The following is a 17,756-nucleotide window of genomic DNA, read 5'->3' as shown; positions in this document are numbered from 1 at the left end:
ACTTCCTTAAACAATACCAAGCCAGTAAGATTATAACTTCACTGCAAAGGGCTGCAAATACTCATTTGCTTCCCATAAAATTCAATCTGCTTTGGATCTAGTCCTAGACATTTGCTGGAAGGTGTTATTAAATAAAATGAGAGGAAAGGCAGGCCAATAATATTTTGATTTCTAAGAAATCACTGGTTGTTACATCTGTCTCATCAGATACTTGAGCAGCAGTCACAGGGGGACCACACAGCACACCCACTAACCCACTTTCTGACCCACTAGCTTTAAAGTGTAATTATTTAGTCTATTTTGGTTCTCTCCTTGAATTACTATTTTAATTATGCAGACAAGGTAATAACCTCAAGTTTACAGGTATTGGTATCTGTAACTTATACACACTGTGACTCGAAGCTTTGAACTGTTATGAAATAAAGCCAGAAATTTTAAGTGACTAAATAAAAAGAAGAAGTGAGCTCTGGTAAACAGAATTAAAATAACCTCCTATAACAGCTATGTATTAGCACTCACTTCCTTTGTGCACAGCTTTTTGGGAAATATTTCACAAAGTGTTTTTCATTTTATACAACAATGCATATTTGATGGCATGTATGGGATAAAGCAGTTGATCCATCACGTGTGTTTCTACCAGGCTGTGCTGGAGATCATTTTTGGTACAGATAATAGATGCTACAATAAGACAACTGAGCAAACAGGTTTGCTGGCTGAATGGTGAGCAAATTTATTCTGAGGGACTCTGTTTACCTACAGATGTCCCATATTACCTTGGGCAAGCTAAATGCAGCTCCCCACTGAAGTAGTCCAAAACCAAATATAAATTATGACAACATGATGCCCATGACTGCATGATCCTTTCTGGAATGCTTATCAGTGATTCAGAAACTGTCCTCCATAACTGATAAGAAATGGGACAGAGTTCAAAAGTGCTTGATGTAATGCAGCAGTGGGTTAGGGCTCTAGTAGTCTGAATAACTTTCATTAATGAGAAGTAGAAAGTGAATGATACATGCCTTGAAAGTCCCAAGAATTAGGAATAAGGAATAAGCCACAAATATTTCTCTCAGTCACATTTTTTCCTTTTCTGTTTTTATTTTTCTTTTTTCAAATCCTGATGTTCAACTTCAATAGTTTCTTTATTTTGCTAAAATCTGGAAGCCACAGCTGGGGATTATGTGTCTAACCACAGTCTCACTGGACTGAAAAAGTAATCTGTAACTCCATTTTACGCTCAAGTTAGAGAAAATTCTACATAAATTATGCATTCTAGCTAATTAAGACGTTTCTTAATTTTTAGAGCAATAAGCAAGTACCTTTACAACTTCCAGTATACCTTCTTTTCACCTCTCATTTGTCAGGTTAATTAACAAACATGAATAGAGATGCTCTTCCTAAAGAATGAGCTCTGAGATCTATTCTCTCCTGTACAGGTATCTGTATTAGGCATTCTCTCTGCTTCTACCTAGATTTCCTGTTGGGGAAAAATATAAGGATTTTGGCTGTTGCCCTGTGATTTCTGGAAGTCCGGGAGTGTCCGGGAGTGTGACCGTGTTCACAGGGGTTCTTGGATGAGGGAAGAGATGAGAATGTTGACCACCATGATCAGAAGGCTTGATTTATTATTTTATTATATATATATATTACATTATCACTATACTAAAAAGAAAAGAAAGAAAAGGTTCCTCAGAAGGCTAAGCTAAGAATAGAAAAGCAAAGAGTGATAACAAAAGCAGCTCTCTCAGACTCTGTCTGAGATGGCTTGGTCCTTGATTGGCCATTAATTATACACATCCAAGATGGGCCAATCACAGGTGGACCTGCTGCATTCCACAGCAGCAGATAACCATTGTTTACATTCTGTCTCTGAGGCCTCTTAGCTCCTCAGAAGGAAAAATCCTAAAGAAAGGATTTTTAGTGAAAAGATGTCTGCGACACGGGAGTTGGCTCAGAGCTTCAGTCTCACATGATGAATTAGTCTGCAAGTGGACAGTAAATCCAATGCATCCCAAATATGACCAGCCTCTGCATACGCACAGACTATATGCAAAGGAGATGCTGCATGCCAAGAAGCCCCAGATACCTGGCCCATCTCATCTAGAATGGAGATGAGGAATATCTACAATGCACAAAGTTTGTCCAGATGGTCTAGTAACCATGCCTACCACAGATCTGGAAACTCTCACACACTTGCAGCTCCTCAGCCCAAGCCTTAGCCTCACCTCTCTTAGCAGCATTCTTCTGCCTGGATAGGAAAATGCAGTGCTTCCCCAGAGTAAAGGCTGAAGCCTCTTTTCAAGAGACATAAAGCACTTACCATAGTATAAAATTACTACAAATCTGAAAGGAAAGAGTCTCACAGTACTTCAACCCAATTTGGTTTGGGCCCTAAATCAGGGTTCATTGCAATCAGCTCACATTTTGAGAAAAAAATTTCCAACACTAGGAAAATTAACACCAGTGATGAACTGACCAGGTGACTCTTTTATCAACAAGTTTCTGCCTCCTACAAGCACACTTGATACAGTGCTGCAGTTCAGAGAGTACATTATGGTGGTGCCAATCAGACATCGAGAAAGACCTGAGAATGGTTCCAGCTGCTCACTGTGTCCTAGCAGATCTGTAGCCATCTGCTCTTCCCTGCTCCAACACAGTGCCACATTTAAGCTCCTGTAAGATGTTATAGTCATTCTCTGACAATAAAAGAAAAAACAACAAAACCCAAAAAGTTAAAAGCATCTACTTTACTGAATTTGCTATTTCTCAGGAAATACTAATTGAAAACTTCTTGCTCTGTGTTACAAATTGCAGCACAAATATTATGATTCTGTAAGTCAAACAAGATTAATATCCCTCTTTCCCTGCAGGAAATCCTAATAAATGCTACAGGGGTTTCCAGCTTTGCAGGAAGTGAAACTGCTGGACTCTCATACTCTTTTATATTTGGCTACAGTGGGAAACTCATTTTGCAACTCCATCAAATACCAGTTACATTCCTACAAGGAAAACAGTCCAGCTGCCAGTCAATAGGACGTTCGACCTTGCAGAGAAACCTGAAAGTCACTTGTACAAAACAACAAGATCTGGTTACAGTTTCACTGTCACTGCCAATTCCATTAAAGCTTATCTTTAAAATGTAATAAGCTTTTTAAAAGTGGCCAACACTAAACCCATTTCACAGCAGAATCCAGAGTCTCGCTGCTGCTTTCCAGCACCTTCCCATCACTTCCTTTCTATTTATATGAGAAATTACTTTGTTATCTTATAACTTCAAATACAGTTAACATGCTAAATACAAAACAATTACTTGCCTCTAGGAAGAGTGGCCCAGTTTCAGCAAGCATGAGTCATGCACTCCTTCTGCTTTCATAACCCACCCCATTACCATTGACCAGTGGGCATTTGGAAGGTCACAGTTCACAGGCACTTTTGCAAATTTTATTAAGCTACAAGAACTCTCCAGGACAGCTTCAAGCTCTCCAAGGCATCTCACTTAGTGCCCTCGTTTTTCCTCCAGCAGGTCTTGTGAAGAAGTCCAGCTCTTCTTGCTGGCATGCCAGAGGACAGCTTCTGGCATTGGAAAGGCATCCCTGAGTGGGTCACTCCAAAGCTCTTATGGAAGATGAATGAGTTTAGGCAGATCACACTAAAATAAAGAACACTAACATGCACTTTTGATTTTTAGGACATGCAACCATGGGAGTAGCTGCAGCCTTCATGGGATTATCTATCAGTAGAAACTGGTATTATTAATAAATTCCATTTTTGCTTTGAGACTTTGGCTTAAACAATCAGTAAGCACAATTTTTTACACATACTTTCATTTTAAGTGCCATTTATTAACAGAGCAAGATGATGAAATTTAACAATCTACTACCTTTAACCTTCATAGTTTGTAATGAAAATGACCTTGTATCTTGAATGGTACAGCTGCTTGAATTCCTAAATTCAAAAAAGGCTCAATGTAAGTTGACTGAAGTCAACAGAAACCCTTCCAATAACTTAAGCCTACGCTGCCCCTTAGAAACCAAAGAGCAATGCTCAGGCAGGGCTCTGCTGTTGCAAGCATTTTTCCATCCTAGACAAAAGCCAGGAAAAGCTGCTGGCATCAGCACATGGAGTGAAAGGCACGTTCCACATCTCCTTCGAATAAATACTGCTGCACATCACAACCTGGGCAAGTTACCAAACCTAAGAGGAATCTGCTGCATGTGTGCAATGAGCAACAAGGCACAGCGGTATGGGCACTGAAAATTCTTACAACTTGAGACAAAAAAAAATTCATTTATTTTACTGTTACCTTTGAACATCTATTTCTGTATTTGAATATAATTTACAAACTTGTGAGCCACCAATGGCAGGCCAATTCACTAGTGAGTACAAAGCAGCAGAAACTGCAGAATGAGCCTCTGCATCAAGACCAGCAGTGAATTCCACTTGGAAAGTTTTCTGTAAAGCTGCCTACCTGGAGCACATGGTCACCTCTATCATTGCTTTTCATGGCTTTCATACATCAAGCCACTGTATCTGCCAGGCATCAGGGGAAAAGAGAAGTTTTCAATTCTTCTTTCCAATATCCTCATCACTTCAAGTATTTTGGGATCCTCTCCCACAAACTGTCTCTTGCCCAGAAAACACCTGAACTGCTAAGTTGTTCTAGTACAAGTGCCTTTCACACTTTTGCAACCATTGTACAACACTTTTCCCTAAAAGAGTCTGAATTCTGCTGGAATTCAGACTTTATGCACGCTCCACTACTGCAAATTACTTTCTCTTGCAGCAGGTTGGTTTTTGGTTTTTTCTTTTTTTTTTGCTAGATTTTAAAGAGGCTTTGTCATAGAAAAATAAATTCCAAAACAATGGGAGATAGAATTTTTAGACTTTTTTTCTTCCCCAGTAGTCAGATTTAGCACTTCAGCAAACAATTTTTGTTACTTTTCTCATTTGATGGCTAGATCTAGAAGCCTTCATACTGTATTGGGGGAAAGAAGGGACTTGACCCTCCAATAATTGTGATCAAGGAACCCAATATACAGAGGCAGTTGTTTTATCACAGAAATTAGCTACAGACACAAGTGACAACATGAAGACATCAAATTCCCTGTGAGGTAAGAAATGGCTACAAGGGAGAAGTTTTTTGGCTTGGGTGGTGGTAGGGCTGTTTGGGGTTTTTTCGTTGGATTTTTCTTTCTCTGTTTATTGGACCAAGTAATCTAGCTGGGGGTACGAAAAACTAAAGTTGCTAGAAGAAGGGCTACGAATACGAAAATCCCTGGACTTACTTCTCCCCTTTCCCCGCACCTCTAAATCATTAGGCACAATAAAACAGATTATCTCTTGTTCCAGCCTCTGCCCTGCTTACCTGCTTAGACCATCTTGACAACAGAAACACTTAATAATCTGGACACTTCAAAAAATAGCAGAATTTGGCAGTTTAATGCATTCTCTCATTTATAATGATCACAAATAATGCAAATAATCCTAGCTGAAACCACCTGCAGGTGATTTTTTTTACATCAAATCGTTCAAATGAAGATTAAACAGAATTTAATAGTTTCCATAATGAATTTAACCACTAGGCAAAGTGACAAATCCATTGGCCCAGCCAAAGAGAAAACATTCAAGGCATTTTTTCCCAGAGAACATAGCACTGTAGTTTTTGAAATAACCTATTTTTTCTAATATTTAGAAACACAGTGAAGTCTTAACTACATGTTTTACAAGGATGAACACAGCTAATCCATATAGACTTACTATAAAATAGACTTACCATTTTTTTAAGCTAAACATACAGAATAGAATTCTCTAAGGTGTGGAGATAATATTTTTTTATATATAAACAGAGAAAGGTACTGAAAATCTGTTTCTGTTCTATGGATCCACATGTTGAAAAAGGTTACATGTGCAACCTGCACAGAGCTCCAAAGTAGAAAAGGTTGATAGGCAGAAAACTTTTGCATTGGCATTATTTTCTTTGTCCGAACCATAGTCTGCTCAGTTACCCTGTCTTAGTTTTGTGTTTGGCAGCTGCAGAACTATAAAAAGCTTTGCCATTTAAAACATTTTTAGAAGAATGATATTGTATTAGGCTGACAATACAGAAGTCATTTATCAAAATGTCACATTGTCTGCAGAGACAGATAGTGTCACCCCTGGGCCTCAAAGAGGAGGTTAAAAAATTAAAGACATGCTCATCATCTCCACTAGAGCACATTCTAAACTGAAAGTAGTCAAGTTTGCCGTTGTGCTAAGCCTTCTATTCAAAGAGAGGGAATTTCAGCAGTGTTTATTCTCCCCCAGGCACCAAGGCCTGCCTGACCTGCTTACAACAGCTCTAAAGCTAAGTCTGTCCCAAAAGAATTTATTTGGGTGAGTGCTACAATAGGCTCAAGGTTTGGTAGCAGGTGTGTATTTCAGTGAGAAAAAGATAAAAAAAAATAAGTAACAGAGGAAAAGAAAGAGACAAAGCAAAACGCAAACCAACAAAAAAATCTAAAAAACCCCCAGCAAAATAAGATTATCTACAGAACTGTATGTCATTTAATTAAGAGAGAGGTAGAGGCAAGGCTCCTCCTGTGCAGGGCAGCATCCAACGTTCAGCTACAGCAGCCATGTGCATTGGCAGCTTTCCTGTCAAACTCGAGGCCCAACCTCTGCCAGGGCTCAGTGCCAGAAATGCCAGAGTCCTGCCTGCATGGGGGTACGTGGTGGCAGAGGCTTTCTTTGAAGTGAAGAATGAGTAAAACACCTAAAGTACAGGAGAGCTGCCAAAAGGTATGTTTGAACAGCATGTCCCATCAGCCAGGCAACTGAGGCAGGGCAGGTAGGTAGGTCAGCATCACTTACAGTAAGCCAGAAAAGAAAACTATCCCAAAACCCTGGAGGCGCATAAATACTATAAAAAATTGTAACTGTCCCACCTTCAGCAAGGGGTAACAAGAGAGCACAGTTACTCATTAAAGAACAAACTTTCCTTTCTCATCTCTGAATGAAGGTCAGTAACAGCACCAAGTGTTCTTCTGGAGGTGGCTTGTGCAGAAGCAAAGAGGAATTCAATTTACATTCTCTTAATCAGCAGAACTTAATACAGTAAAAAAAAAGAGGCAGTCTAGGAAGTTTTTAGAGTGTGTGGAGGACAACTTTTTGTTGCAGCTGGTGAGTGAGCCCACCAGGGGAGGGGACTACATTACACCTGCTGTTTGCAGAAGAGATGGGCTGGTGGGAGATGTGGTGCTTGGAGGCTACTTGGGGCACAGTGATCATGAAATTATAGAGTTCTCTATATTTGGTGATAGCAGGAGGAACATCAATGAGACTTTTACACTGAACTTCCAGAGGGCAGACTTTGGCCTATTTAGGAGACTTATTCAGAGAGTTCCTTGAGAAGCAGCCCTTAAAAACAAAGGAGTTCAGAAAGGTGGGTGTGCATCAAAACAGAGATCTTGAGGGCACAGGAACAGACTGTCCCTGTGTGCTGAAAGATGAGTTGATGAGGCAAGTGTCCAGCCTAGATGGGCAAGGATGTTTTGAAAGAACTTAGGAATAAAAAGATGATGTATCATCTTTGGAAGGAGGGTCAGGTCTCTCAGGAAGTATTTAAGGGGGTTGCTAGGGCATGTAGGAAAAAAATTAGGGAGGCCAAAGTTCAGTTCAAACTTAATTTGGCAACTTTTGTAAAGGAGAATAAAAAATGTTTTTATAAATACATTAATGGCAAAAGGAAGGGTAAGACCAACCTTTGTTCTCTATTGGATGAGGGAGGGAACTTAGCAACTGCAGATGAGGAGAAGGCAGAAGTGCTTAATGCCTTCTTTGCCTCAGTCTTTAGTGGGAAGATGGCTTGTCCTCAGGACAGCTGTCTCCTGGGCTGGTAGATGGTGTCAGGGAGCATGGATGGTCCCCATGTTAACCAGGAGGAGGCAATCAGAGAACTGCTGAGCTGCTTGGATGTTCATAAATCTATGGGTCCAGATGGGATCCATCCCAGGGAGATGAGAGAGCTGGCAGATGAGCTTGTAAAGCCACTCTCCATCATTTACCAACAGTCTTGGCTCACTGGTGAGGTTCCAGATAGCTTGAAGCTGGCCAGTGTGACCCCCATCCACAAAAAGGTTGGGAAGGAGGATACTGGTAACTATAGGCCAGTTAGCCTGACCTCAGTACCCAATAAGGTGATGGAGCAGTTTATATTGAGTGTCCTCACACAGCACTTACAGGGTGGCCAGGGTATCAGACCCAGCCAGCATGGATTTATGAGGGTAGGTCATGTTTGACCAGCCTGGTCTCCTTTTACGACCAGGTGACCTGGCTGGTGGATGCAGGAAAGGCTGTGGATGTTGTGTACCTGGACTTCAGCAAGGCCTTTGACACTGTCTCTCACTGCACACTCCTGGAAAAGCTGGCAGCCCATGGCTTGGACAGGAGCACTCTGTGCTAGGTTAGGAACTGGCTGGATGACCGGGCCCAGAGAGTGGTGGTGAACAGTGCTGCATCCAGCTGGGGGCCAGTCAGCAGTGGTGTCCCTCAGGGGTCTGTGCTGGGGCCAGTTCTGTTCAATATCTTTATTGATAACATGGATGAGGGGATTGAGTCTTTCACTAGTAAATTTGCAGACAACACTAAGCTGGGAGCGTGTGTCAATCTCTTGGAAGGTAGGAGGGCTCTGCAGACAGGCCTGGAATGGTTGAATGGATGGGCAGAGTCCAATAGGATGAAGTTTAATAAATCCAAGTGCTGAGTCCTGCATTTTGGCCACAATAACCCCCTCCAGCGTTACAGGCTGGGACAGTGTGGCTGGACAGTGCCCAGGCAGAAAGGGACCTGGGGGCACTGGTGACAGCCGGCTGAACATGAGCCAGCAGAGGGCCCTGGTGGCCAAGAAGGCCAAGGGCATCCTGGCCTGTCTCAGGAACAGTGTGGCCAGCAGGAGCAGGGAGGTCACCCTTCCCCTGTACCCAGCACCTTCAGTGCTGTGTCCAGTTCTGGCCCCTCAGTTTGGGAAGGACCTTGAGACACTCGAGCACATCCAGAGGAGGCAACGAGGCTGGGGAGGGGCTGGGAACACAAACCCTGTGAGGAACAACTGAGGGAGCTGGGGGTGCTTAGCCGGGAGAAAAGGAGGCTCAGGGGTGACCTTATCACTCTCTACAACTGCCTGAAAGGAGGCTGTAGCCAGGTGGGGTTGGTCTCTTTCTCCAGGCAGCAACTGACAGAATGAGAGGACACAGCCTCAAACTGTGTCAAGGGAAATAGAGGTTGGATATTAGGAAAAAGTTTTTCACAGAAAGAGTGAGCAGCACAGTCTCTAACATCAGTGACATCATATGTCGTGCTACTTATGAGGGGCAAGGCTTGGAGCATGCTGAGGTCAGTGGAGCACACACTGTTCACCCCACACATAATATGCTCAGTTCTCCTGACAACATCTACAATGTTTCCAAAGTAATCAACTAGTAGCTTACCCTGTATTTCACTAAATGTAAGGAATAGGAATGTGAACAAGCTGCAATATTCAGCACTAAATCCATTCTAACTGCAACAATATCAATTTTCATATTCTTCACCAAAGAGTTTGTGTTACTTAAGTACAAATTTTATTCAAGTGCCAGAAAAGCCTAGTCCATCCTATGAAACCAGAGCTACATTCATTCTTGGCTCTGCCTTACCAAAACATGCCTGATGTAAAGATTAAGGCTTCTCCAAAAGAAAGGGCATGATAAAAAGAAAGCAATATAAGCATCTGCCAAACTGATGAATTTCCTCAACTTAAAGGCAGTTTTAAAGGTATTTTTACAATATTTTCAGAAAACAGAAAGAAGCGTTTTGTTCCAAAACCAATTTATTTTTATTAAAATCTTATACTGAGTGCAAGCATAAACTCAGCACTTATAAAAGCTGCCCAACCAATGCTTCCAAGACCTCTCAATCTCATTTATAAGGGCTGAAGGGAAAACAAGGACTAACATATTATGGATGTTAAACATGTAAGGATTAGTACAGCATAGAGGCAGGGTCTGCATCAGCACCCTTCTCACCCTCACAGCAACAGATATCCTATGCACTTCCAAGCTTTTCTATGGGAATGCCACTCCCAAAGCACTAGCAGCATCACAAAGGGGAGAGTGACAGTGTTGGCAAGAGGTTATGCAGGCAGACAGGGAGGCAGATGGCTCCTTGGTTTGGCTATGATAAGGGAGACAAACTGGAATCCAAGCTGCGGGAGTAAAGGGACTTTTGCAGGCTGCTTCTAATACCAGAAGCACCAACAGATTTAGTTTGGGCTCAGTCTGCTGACCACACCATAACAACAAGTTCTTTGGCATCAAAACATTGGGAAATGTCCTTGCCAAAAGACAGTCTGGCCTCAGAAAAATATGATTGACACTAACACCAAACAAATAAAAATGAAAGTTCACATGCCAGAATGATGGCAAAAACAAATCTAACTGAGCAATCATATTTCCAAAACACACCACATTTGCCAAAATATTTGGCCAAAGCTCACCTCTGTGGAGTTTGTTTCCCACTGAAGTCACGAGGATACAGGCACCTTGGCTTGACTAATGAAGCACAAACACGTAAAGAGCCTCTCTGCTCCAGGCACCATCGAAGGCTCATCACAATGCACAGTGCTCCAGCTCACTCACATTTCTACTCTAGAGTATTTAGAACCTGATTTGACAAAACTCGTCTCTCAGCTAGAGTTTTACTTGGGTCTAAAGTTGCAGGGTTTGGCTATGCAAGCGTCTTGTTTGTTATCCCTAGAAACTCAAGAGCACCATCAGGTCAGTTCATGAACATCCTGTCTCCTGCAGCAATCACAAACCTTAAGAAGAGTAAATAACACAGGTTAATAGGATACTCTTCCACTGCACTCTCCCATCTTTTCATCATTTTCAGTTTGGGGACTTTCTAAGCCAGGTGTTTTATTAAAGTATTTAGTAACCCCCAGTGGATTTTTTCCCCCTAAATTAACTTGTCCAGTCTAAAATTTTCCCCCCAAACCTTGCTCAAATAGTTTTGGGCTCTTGAAAAAATATGAGGGGAACCTCTAAACTCTGCCCACCTCATACTCTTCCTTTGCAAAACACGAACAGATGGCAAGTTAACAAACACTGGAATGCATACACTTAAAGCCCCATGCATCACTCAGTTGTTATGTATCTATCAGACCTAAAGCGCTAGCCAACTGAAAACTCCAGCTGCAAGAGAAACTCCAGTTGTAAGAACTCAATCCTGTGGATTTAGAGAGATTCGCTACTTTCAAAACAGAATTCTGCCTTGGTCTGATCTTGTCAACTAATTTCAGACACACTGCTCTTGTGCCCAGTACTATTTTTTTAAAAACCAAATCATTTTATAAATCCACCTAATTTTAGCTCTGTTTCACCACAGCTGCCAAGTGCAGCCGTGTGCAAGATCACACAATTTGTTTCTCAGCTGCAGTGGCAAATTACTGACACTATTCAAAGAACCCTCGGTTAGCTGAATTTCAATCCCTGCAAAGCTGAAGGACAAACAACCTTTCTGAATTTTAATCATGTATATACAGCAGTACATTCAAAAATGCTGCAGAAGCCTACAGCAGTTCTTTAAGGTTTGATTCTTACATATCCAGACTAGTAATTTTGTTTTGTTAGGTTTTGTTGGGGTTTTTTTTGTTTGTTTGTTTTTGGTTTTTTTGGTTTTTTTTTTTGGTTTTTTTTTTTGGTTTTTTTTGTAATTCATCATGACATTCCATGAAAAAAAATGGAGACCATGCATGCACATCAGAGGAGAGTATAATCCAGATGTATTCAGAGACCACAAAGTCAGATCCCTGCATTGCACTTGCAGGAAAGTTTAATGGATTATCTTAACCCTTCAAGTGGGGCAATATCCTGCCACTCTGAAAACAAACTGTGACCTCCAGTGCTGCATCTGTTTGTGATGGCAGATCTCCAAGCATGCATGATTTATCTCAAAATTAGAACTTCCAGAAAAATGCCAGAAGTGTCATCAACCTTCCAGTCAAATGTCATGAACAAAGTTACAATCAATTTTGGACACAACAAGATTTTTGAGTCCCTGCAGGTATGTGGTCAAACTGGGAATTGTCCAGCTCAGCCTTTGTTTGTTCAAATACAAAAAAGGCATATGAATTTGACAGAGTCCCTGGACAAACTGGAAATCATAAAAGGCACATGTGAGATGAATAGAACTACACAAATCTCAAGAATTGACAGCAGTGTCAGAGAGAACACGACATGGACTTGACCACACCAAACACAGGGCAGCTTTGATATACAAGGCAGTGAGTAAAGGAAGCCCCATCTTTCCTCCCAGGGTCTGAGCACTGAATCAGCTTTTCACAAGGCTGAGGTCCCACAGTAAAAGAGACTTATTTCTCAGCAACGGCAGTTTTCATTGGATCACCACAGAACACTCTTACCAGTGCTCTGTGGTTATCTGACATTGTTAACATTTCTAGGTGTTCCAATTTTACGGCATTCCAGGTCTGGAAAACAACTTCTTCATGAGGCACTTCATAAAAACATGTGACAAGTTCTTCTTCATCCTTTTGTTATTTCTGAGACTCCTCAGACAAATAACAGCAACTGCTATTGCCTTTTAAAGCTGCAAGTACCTCTCACAAGAATGCTGATGTTTCCCAAGTCCTGTCCTTGGATTAAACATGGGACTGTCACACTTCACAACACAAGGAAGAACAGTATTTGAATACCACAGTACTAAAAAATGTAGTACATGGTAAACAAAGACCAAAGGGAAGAAACAACTGCAAATTTATTAGATTCATAACTAGTTTTCGGATTTATTTTTCTTCTTCTCAGGCAGCTTTGGAAACCAGGGAAACTTCTCAGAGGACAGGCTGCTAGCACTTTTACTAATATTTAGGATATTGCAGAGGACCTGCCAGCAGCAGATTTTGAGTCTGCTTCTTCTTCAAAGCACCTTCAACCCAGTAAGCAAGCTAAGACTTGGATCAATAACCTCAGACTGTAAATCTGTCTGCAGTTCTGCTGAAGGGACAGTGTTCTTCATTGAATAAATACCACACACTTGACAGCTTCAGACTGACAGCTTAAATTTCATCCAAAAGCTATAAAACACCCATGGTATTGAATAAAGCAGGGAAACACTTGCTGCATTAAGTCTCACTTCTCAATATTTTTTTCAGAGGTTCTTGGAGAGATGTAAGGACTATTCCGTGCAGAGCTGCTTGCAATCAGTTGAAAACTTAGATTAAAGTGAGATCCAGTGCAGAAAAAAAGCAATAACCCCATGCCTACATTTAGTTACCAAAGGGGTAAAGAGCAATTGCAATGTGAGGAGAGTACAACAGCTGAAAACCTACCTAAATTAGGGATCCCTAATTTTGATTTACACTGCTGCAGCGCAGCAGACCAAAGGGTCACCACTCTGACAAGACATGAACTGCCTGAAAAACACCATTTCAGCTGAACACAGGTAACTCTTCAGAGGCTACAACAAACTGCTAAGAGCCACAAAGAAATGGAAGCCTGTTTAGAAAAGCCTGGAAAGAGGTCTTGAGTGTTTAGTAATGATGGGTTACCTAGGTGCATACACAGGCAGTCCTTATCTCTTACCACAGATGTAAGCCATCTCTGACTTGGATGTTCTGCAGATGATTTATCTCAGTGACTGAGAAATGTAACAAACAGCAAACACAGAGGCTGGAGACCAGCTGGGAGACTTCTCATGGCCAATTAAACACTGCACACCACAGTACATTTTTCCTCTAACAGGAACAGTTGTCTACCCTTCTCTTCACATGGCCAAAAATTCCATTTAAATGTCAAGAAAAATACTTTATTTCACTGGGAGGAGGGAAAACACTCGAGAAAAGCCTCAGTTCTGAAAATTATAAAACAGGACATTAAAAATCTACTCTTGCATCAGCCAGATTCAACTGTGTGTTATTATTGCATTACATAGACGAAAGGTCAAAGTATTTTCAGTTCAAATCCATATATGCAAGAAAACAAGAAACATTAGCTATGTCACTCTTTGTAACTACCATGAAGCACCCATCAAAACCTCTTAATGCCGACAAATTATTGTTATTTATGACCTAGTTGGCAGTCCCTTTCTCTTCAGCCTAACACATGCACTATATAATGATTCAAACTAGACTGCCTATGAAGTTGTTGCATATTGAGTAATATCCAGTGTCATCACATGCCTCGGTCCTTTGGGATTCATCTCTGTGGATGCTGAAATGGTAGCAGAAGATGCAGCTCAATGCACAGCATCCTACACAAAAAGTGGTCATCCAAAGGATCTCCAGTCTGGAAGACAACATAGGAAGCTCATGGACTGGATAACTGTGTACGTATGACAAATAGTCACAGCCCAATCAATCAAACAATCAATCAATTTCAATACCATGTTTAATACCTGCTCATTTTAGGTAAATAACACACTTGTAGTTATTTCTAGTAATATTACACAAGAAAGTAGAACCCAGCATAGTTGAGTCTGACATATTTGATCCCAATATTGGCACCCAGATTATTTTTTCCCTTCAAATTATGTAAAGTTAAGTTATTGGGTCTCACTTCACATGCTTTGTAGACTTTGCTAAAAACTTTCTCCAAAAGCATTTTTTTAAAAAATTCTTCTTATTATAACTGTATTGTTAATGTTTCCACAGTTTTGAGGATAAACACATCTTCAGCCTGGCGAGATGTTGCTTTGGTAGTGGAGCACACACAGCTACGGATACGCTATGAAAGGAAGAGTGAAAACAAGAACAGCCACACATGCTTGTTTCATCATGAAGGTGTAAATGACCTGTTTCACAGCTACATGCGTAAAACAATATATATATATAAATAACCCAGATTTTGGTATTGGACTTCAAAGAGAAGTTGTATTTGTATTTTCTCCATCCCAATTTTTTGTGCTTTCAGGCAAACAGCTTCAGTTCCCAGGCAAGGGCACTTCTGCCCTACCCAGGCTCTGTGGGTGCCGCTGCGGCAGCAGGACAGCGGTCAGAGGGGAGGCAGGTGCCCGACTCCCCAGGAGGCCGCAGTACCGAGCCAGCAGCCCGGCACCCATCACACATCCCGTGCTCCGTTCAGGACAACCCGCGGCCGCTCCCCCTCCGCAGCATTTCACCCTTTGGGACAGTCCCCGCTCCCTGGGGACGGTCACGGGTGACGCTGGCAGCCCCAGCAGCCGGGACACCTGCGCTCCGGGCCTTCCCCACGTCCGCCGCCCTCCCCGCGGCCCGGCCGCGCCCGCCCCTGCATCACCCCCGCCCAGGCACGCACCTTGTTGAGGTGAGGGTTCCTGGTGATGTCGTAGCCTCGCTTCTTGATGGCCGGGGCGCGGCCGGGGCCGGCCGGGCCGGTGCACCCTGCCTGGCTGCTGCGGGCCCGGCTGAGGGCGAGTAGCAGCGGCGCCCGGCCAGCCCCCACCATCGGCAGCAGGCGGCGGGCGCAGACCCCGCCGCACACCGGCACCATCGCCGCCGCTCCTGCCGCGGGGAGCCCAGCGGGGCTGGGCGGGCGCGGCCCGGCCCGGCCCAGGCGTGCCCTGCCCAGGTGAGCCCGGCGCGGCGCACCCGCCGAAGCGAAAGGAAACCCGGGAAGGAGATCCCGCCGCAACCCCGCGGCGGCCGCCCCTCCTCCGTTACCTGTTAAGGCTCAGCCAGCGGCGGCGGGGAGGGGGAGCCGGGCCGGGCCCGCCCCCGCCGGGGACAGCGGCACGCCCGGCCCGGGAGGCGGCGGTGGGAGCGGGGCTGCCCGGCCGCGGCGTTGCGGTGCTCGCCCCTCTGTGCCCGCACTGCCCCCGACCGCCGCCATAAAGGGGTTCGGTGGGGGCTGCAGAGCCTGGGGATCCTGGACAAGGACACGGGACCTTGGCGGGACATGGAGCAGGGCAGCGGAGCAAAGCCGCTCGAAGGAGCTGTTAGTGCTGAAGGAGCATCTTCAAAGAACTTTTCAGTCCAGGAGTGTGAACAGCCGTGGTTGGTTAGGCATTTCAAGCCGCATATAGTCCCTAAATTCCCTCTGTGTAATTTATATACACCGTATATTGTACGTATAATGTATTTACTATGGATCCAGTTATATAATGTATATAACCTGTATTTCTTCATGTTGTAATTATATATTTGCTGAAGAAGACAGGTCCCTGCACCTCTTGGGTTTTTTTGGTTTGTTGGTGTTTTTTTTTTTTTTTGTTTTTTTTTTTTTTTTTATAAATGAACTCTTTTATACTTGAAAATGGTGAAAACATCATCACCATCACCACTACCATCTGGTACCACACCACTTCTGTGGAAAAAACAGTGCTCTGATTACCCCTCAAAACAGTGGAAGTTTCATGTTCAATTTCATCTTAAGATCAACACTGCTTCAGCACCTGCATCCCTCTCATGAAGTTCACATCTGCTTTGCTAGAGGGACACTCTTATCCTTCCATTAGTATTGCTGTCTGCATGTGTATTTTTTAATATGCTTTAATATATTAGTGGATAAATGATACAGTCCATGCAGACCAGAAGACGACTAGATGGATATGGTTGCTTTTCCTTGCCTTGCCTCTAGGCACTCAATAGAATAGACTGTTGCAATTTGATTCCACAACCTTATGATTTCTCCCTAGAGAGCACATGGCTTCATGCATTGTTCTAGATGTGTTCAGGATATTTACACCCTTGCTGTAGGCAATGATTATATTCAAACCTCATACTTGAGGACTGTGGCAACTTCTTAACTACTGTTGGGGGAAAAAGACTCCTGGAAGTAGGGTTGTCTGTCTGATCTTTGGGTTTTTCCCTAAAAAATTGGTCATAAATGGAGACACACTCCTGGGGAGACCCAGGCAGTGAGAAAAGGAGTATGTGCATCACTGAGGCCAGAATATAATCAGGGAGTTTGTTAGTGCATAGAAGACACACAAGAAGAAATATACCACTATTCTTACTTTGTGTAGCTCTGGAAAAATCCAGAGATTTTGACCTCCTCAGGAACAATTTGCAAAAAAGCCAAGTCAATATCATGCCAAATTGCCAAAGCTTTCTTCCTTCCAGCAGCCAGCTGGTACACCAGCCCCCATGTCAGACCTCTGAGATCTTCATGGACTCCTCTGGACCTCTGGACCAACAGGTCCACATCCTTCTTATGCCTCTTATCCCTCATCCCCCCTTCTGGGGGTGCAGAACTGGATGCAGCACTCTGGGTGGGGTCTCATGAGAGTGAAATAAAGGGGGAGAATCCCTTCCCTGACCTGCTGGGCATACTGCTTCTGATGCAGCCTGGGAATGTAGGCAGGGGAGAAATCATTTGCCTTGGGCTACACAACAGGTCAAATGGCAAAGGTGGGAACTCCTACACAGCCCTTCTACAATGGATAGGCAAAAAGTGAGAACTGGGGAGTAAGAGAAGTGCTGTATCTGTAGTGTCTCATTTCTAAATGGCTGCAGAAATGGTTGCATATGACTGCTGAGGTTATTGGACAGGGCTATTTTTAACAGGTGCACAGGATTATAAGCATTTTTGGTTCATGCACACACTGCCACAAGAAGATATATACACATATGTATGCTTTTGACTTTATTGTTACTGTGTGGACTCTTTCACATACTTTAATTCTAAAATTCTAAAATTCTAGCTTATGTGCTCTTCAGAGCAGGAATGTATTATAAATTTATAGGTGTGAAATTAATTTTTTCTCTGCAGCCACAAATTGTCTCCTTACTTTTGTGCAGCCACTGAATAGTC

The 17,756-nt window shown here is 42.9% G+C and overlaps 1 protein-coding gene across 1 annotated transcript in view; it reads right to left on the bottom strand.

Annotated features, from left to right (window-relative positions):
- ME3 (malic enzyme 3) overlaps positions 1–15,612 on the bottom strand; it is a 117,714-nt gene extending 102,102 nt beyond the window's left edge. Inside the window, exon 1 of the mRNA XM_036379156.2 lies at positions 15,300–15,612. Within this exon, the coding sequence (XP_036235049.1) occupies positions 15,300–15,494 (195 nt within the window). The 5' untranslated portion in view covers positions 15,495–15,612. The remainder of the gene's footprint in view (positions 1–15,299) is intronic.
- Between the last annotated feature and the right edge of the window lie 2,144 nt (positions 15,613–17,756).

This window comes from Molothrus ater, chromosome 2, assembly GCF_012460135.2.
Source record: "Molothrus ater isolate BHLD 08-10-18 breed brown headed cowbird chromosome 2, BPBGC_Mater_1.1, whole genome shotgun sequence".
NCBI lineage: Eukaryota > Metazoa > Chordata > Aves > Passeriformes > Icteridae > Molothrus > Molothrus ater.
Note: the sequence above shows the minus strand (reverse complement) of the source record. Positions and strands in the feature narration are given on the sequence as shown.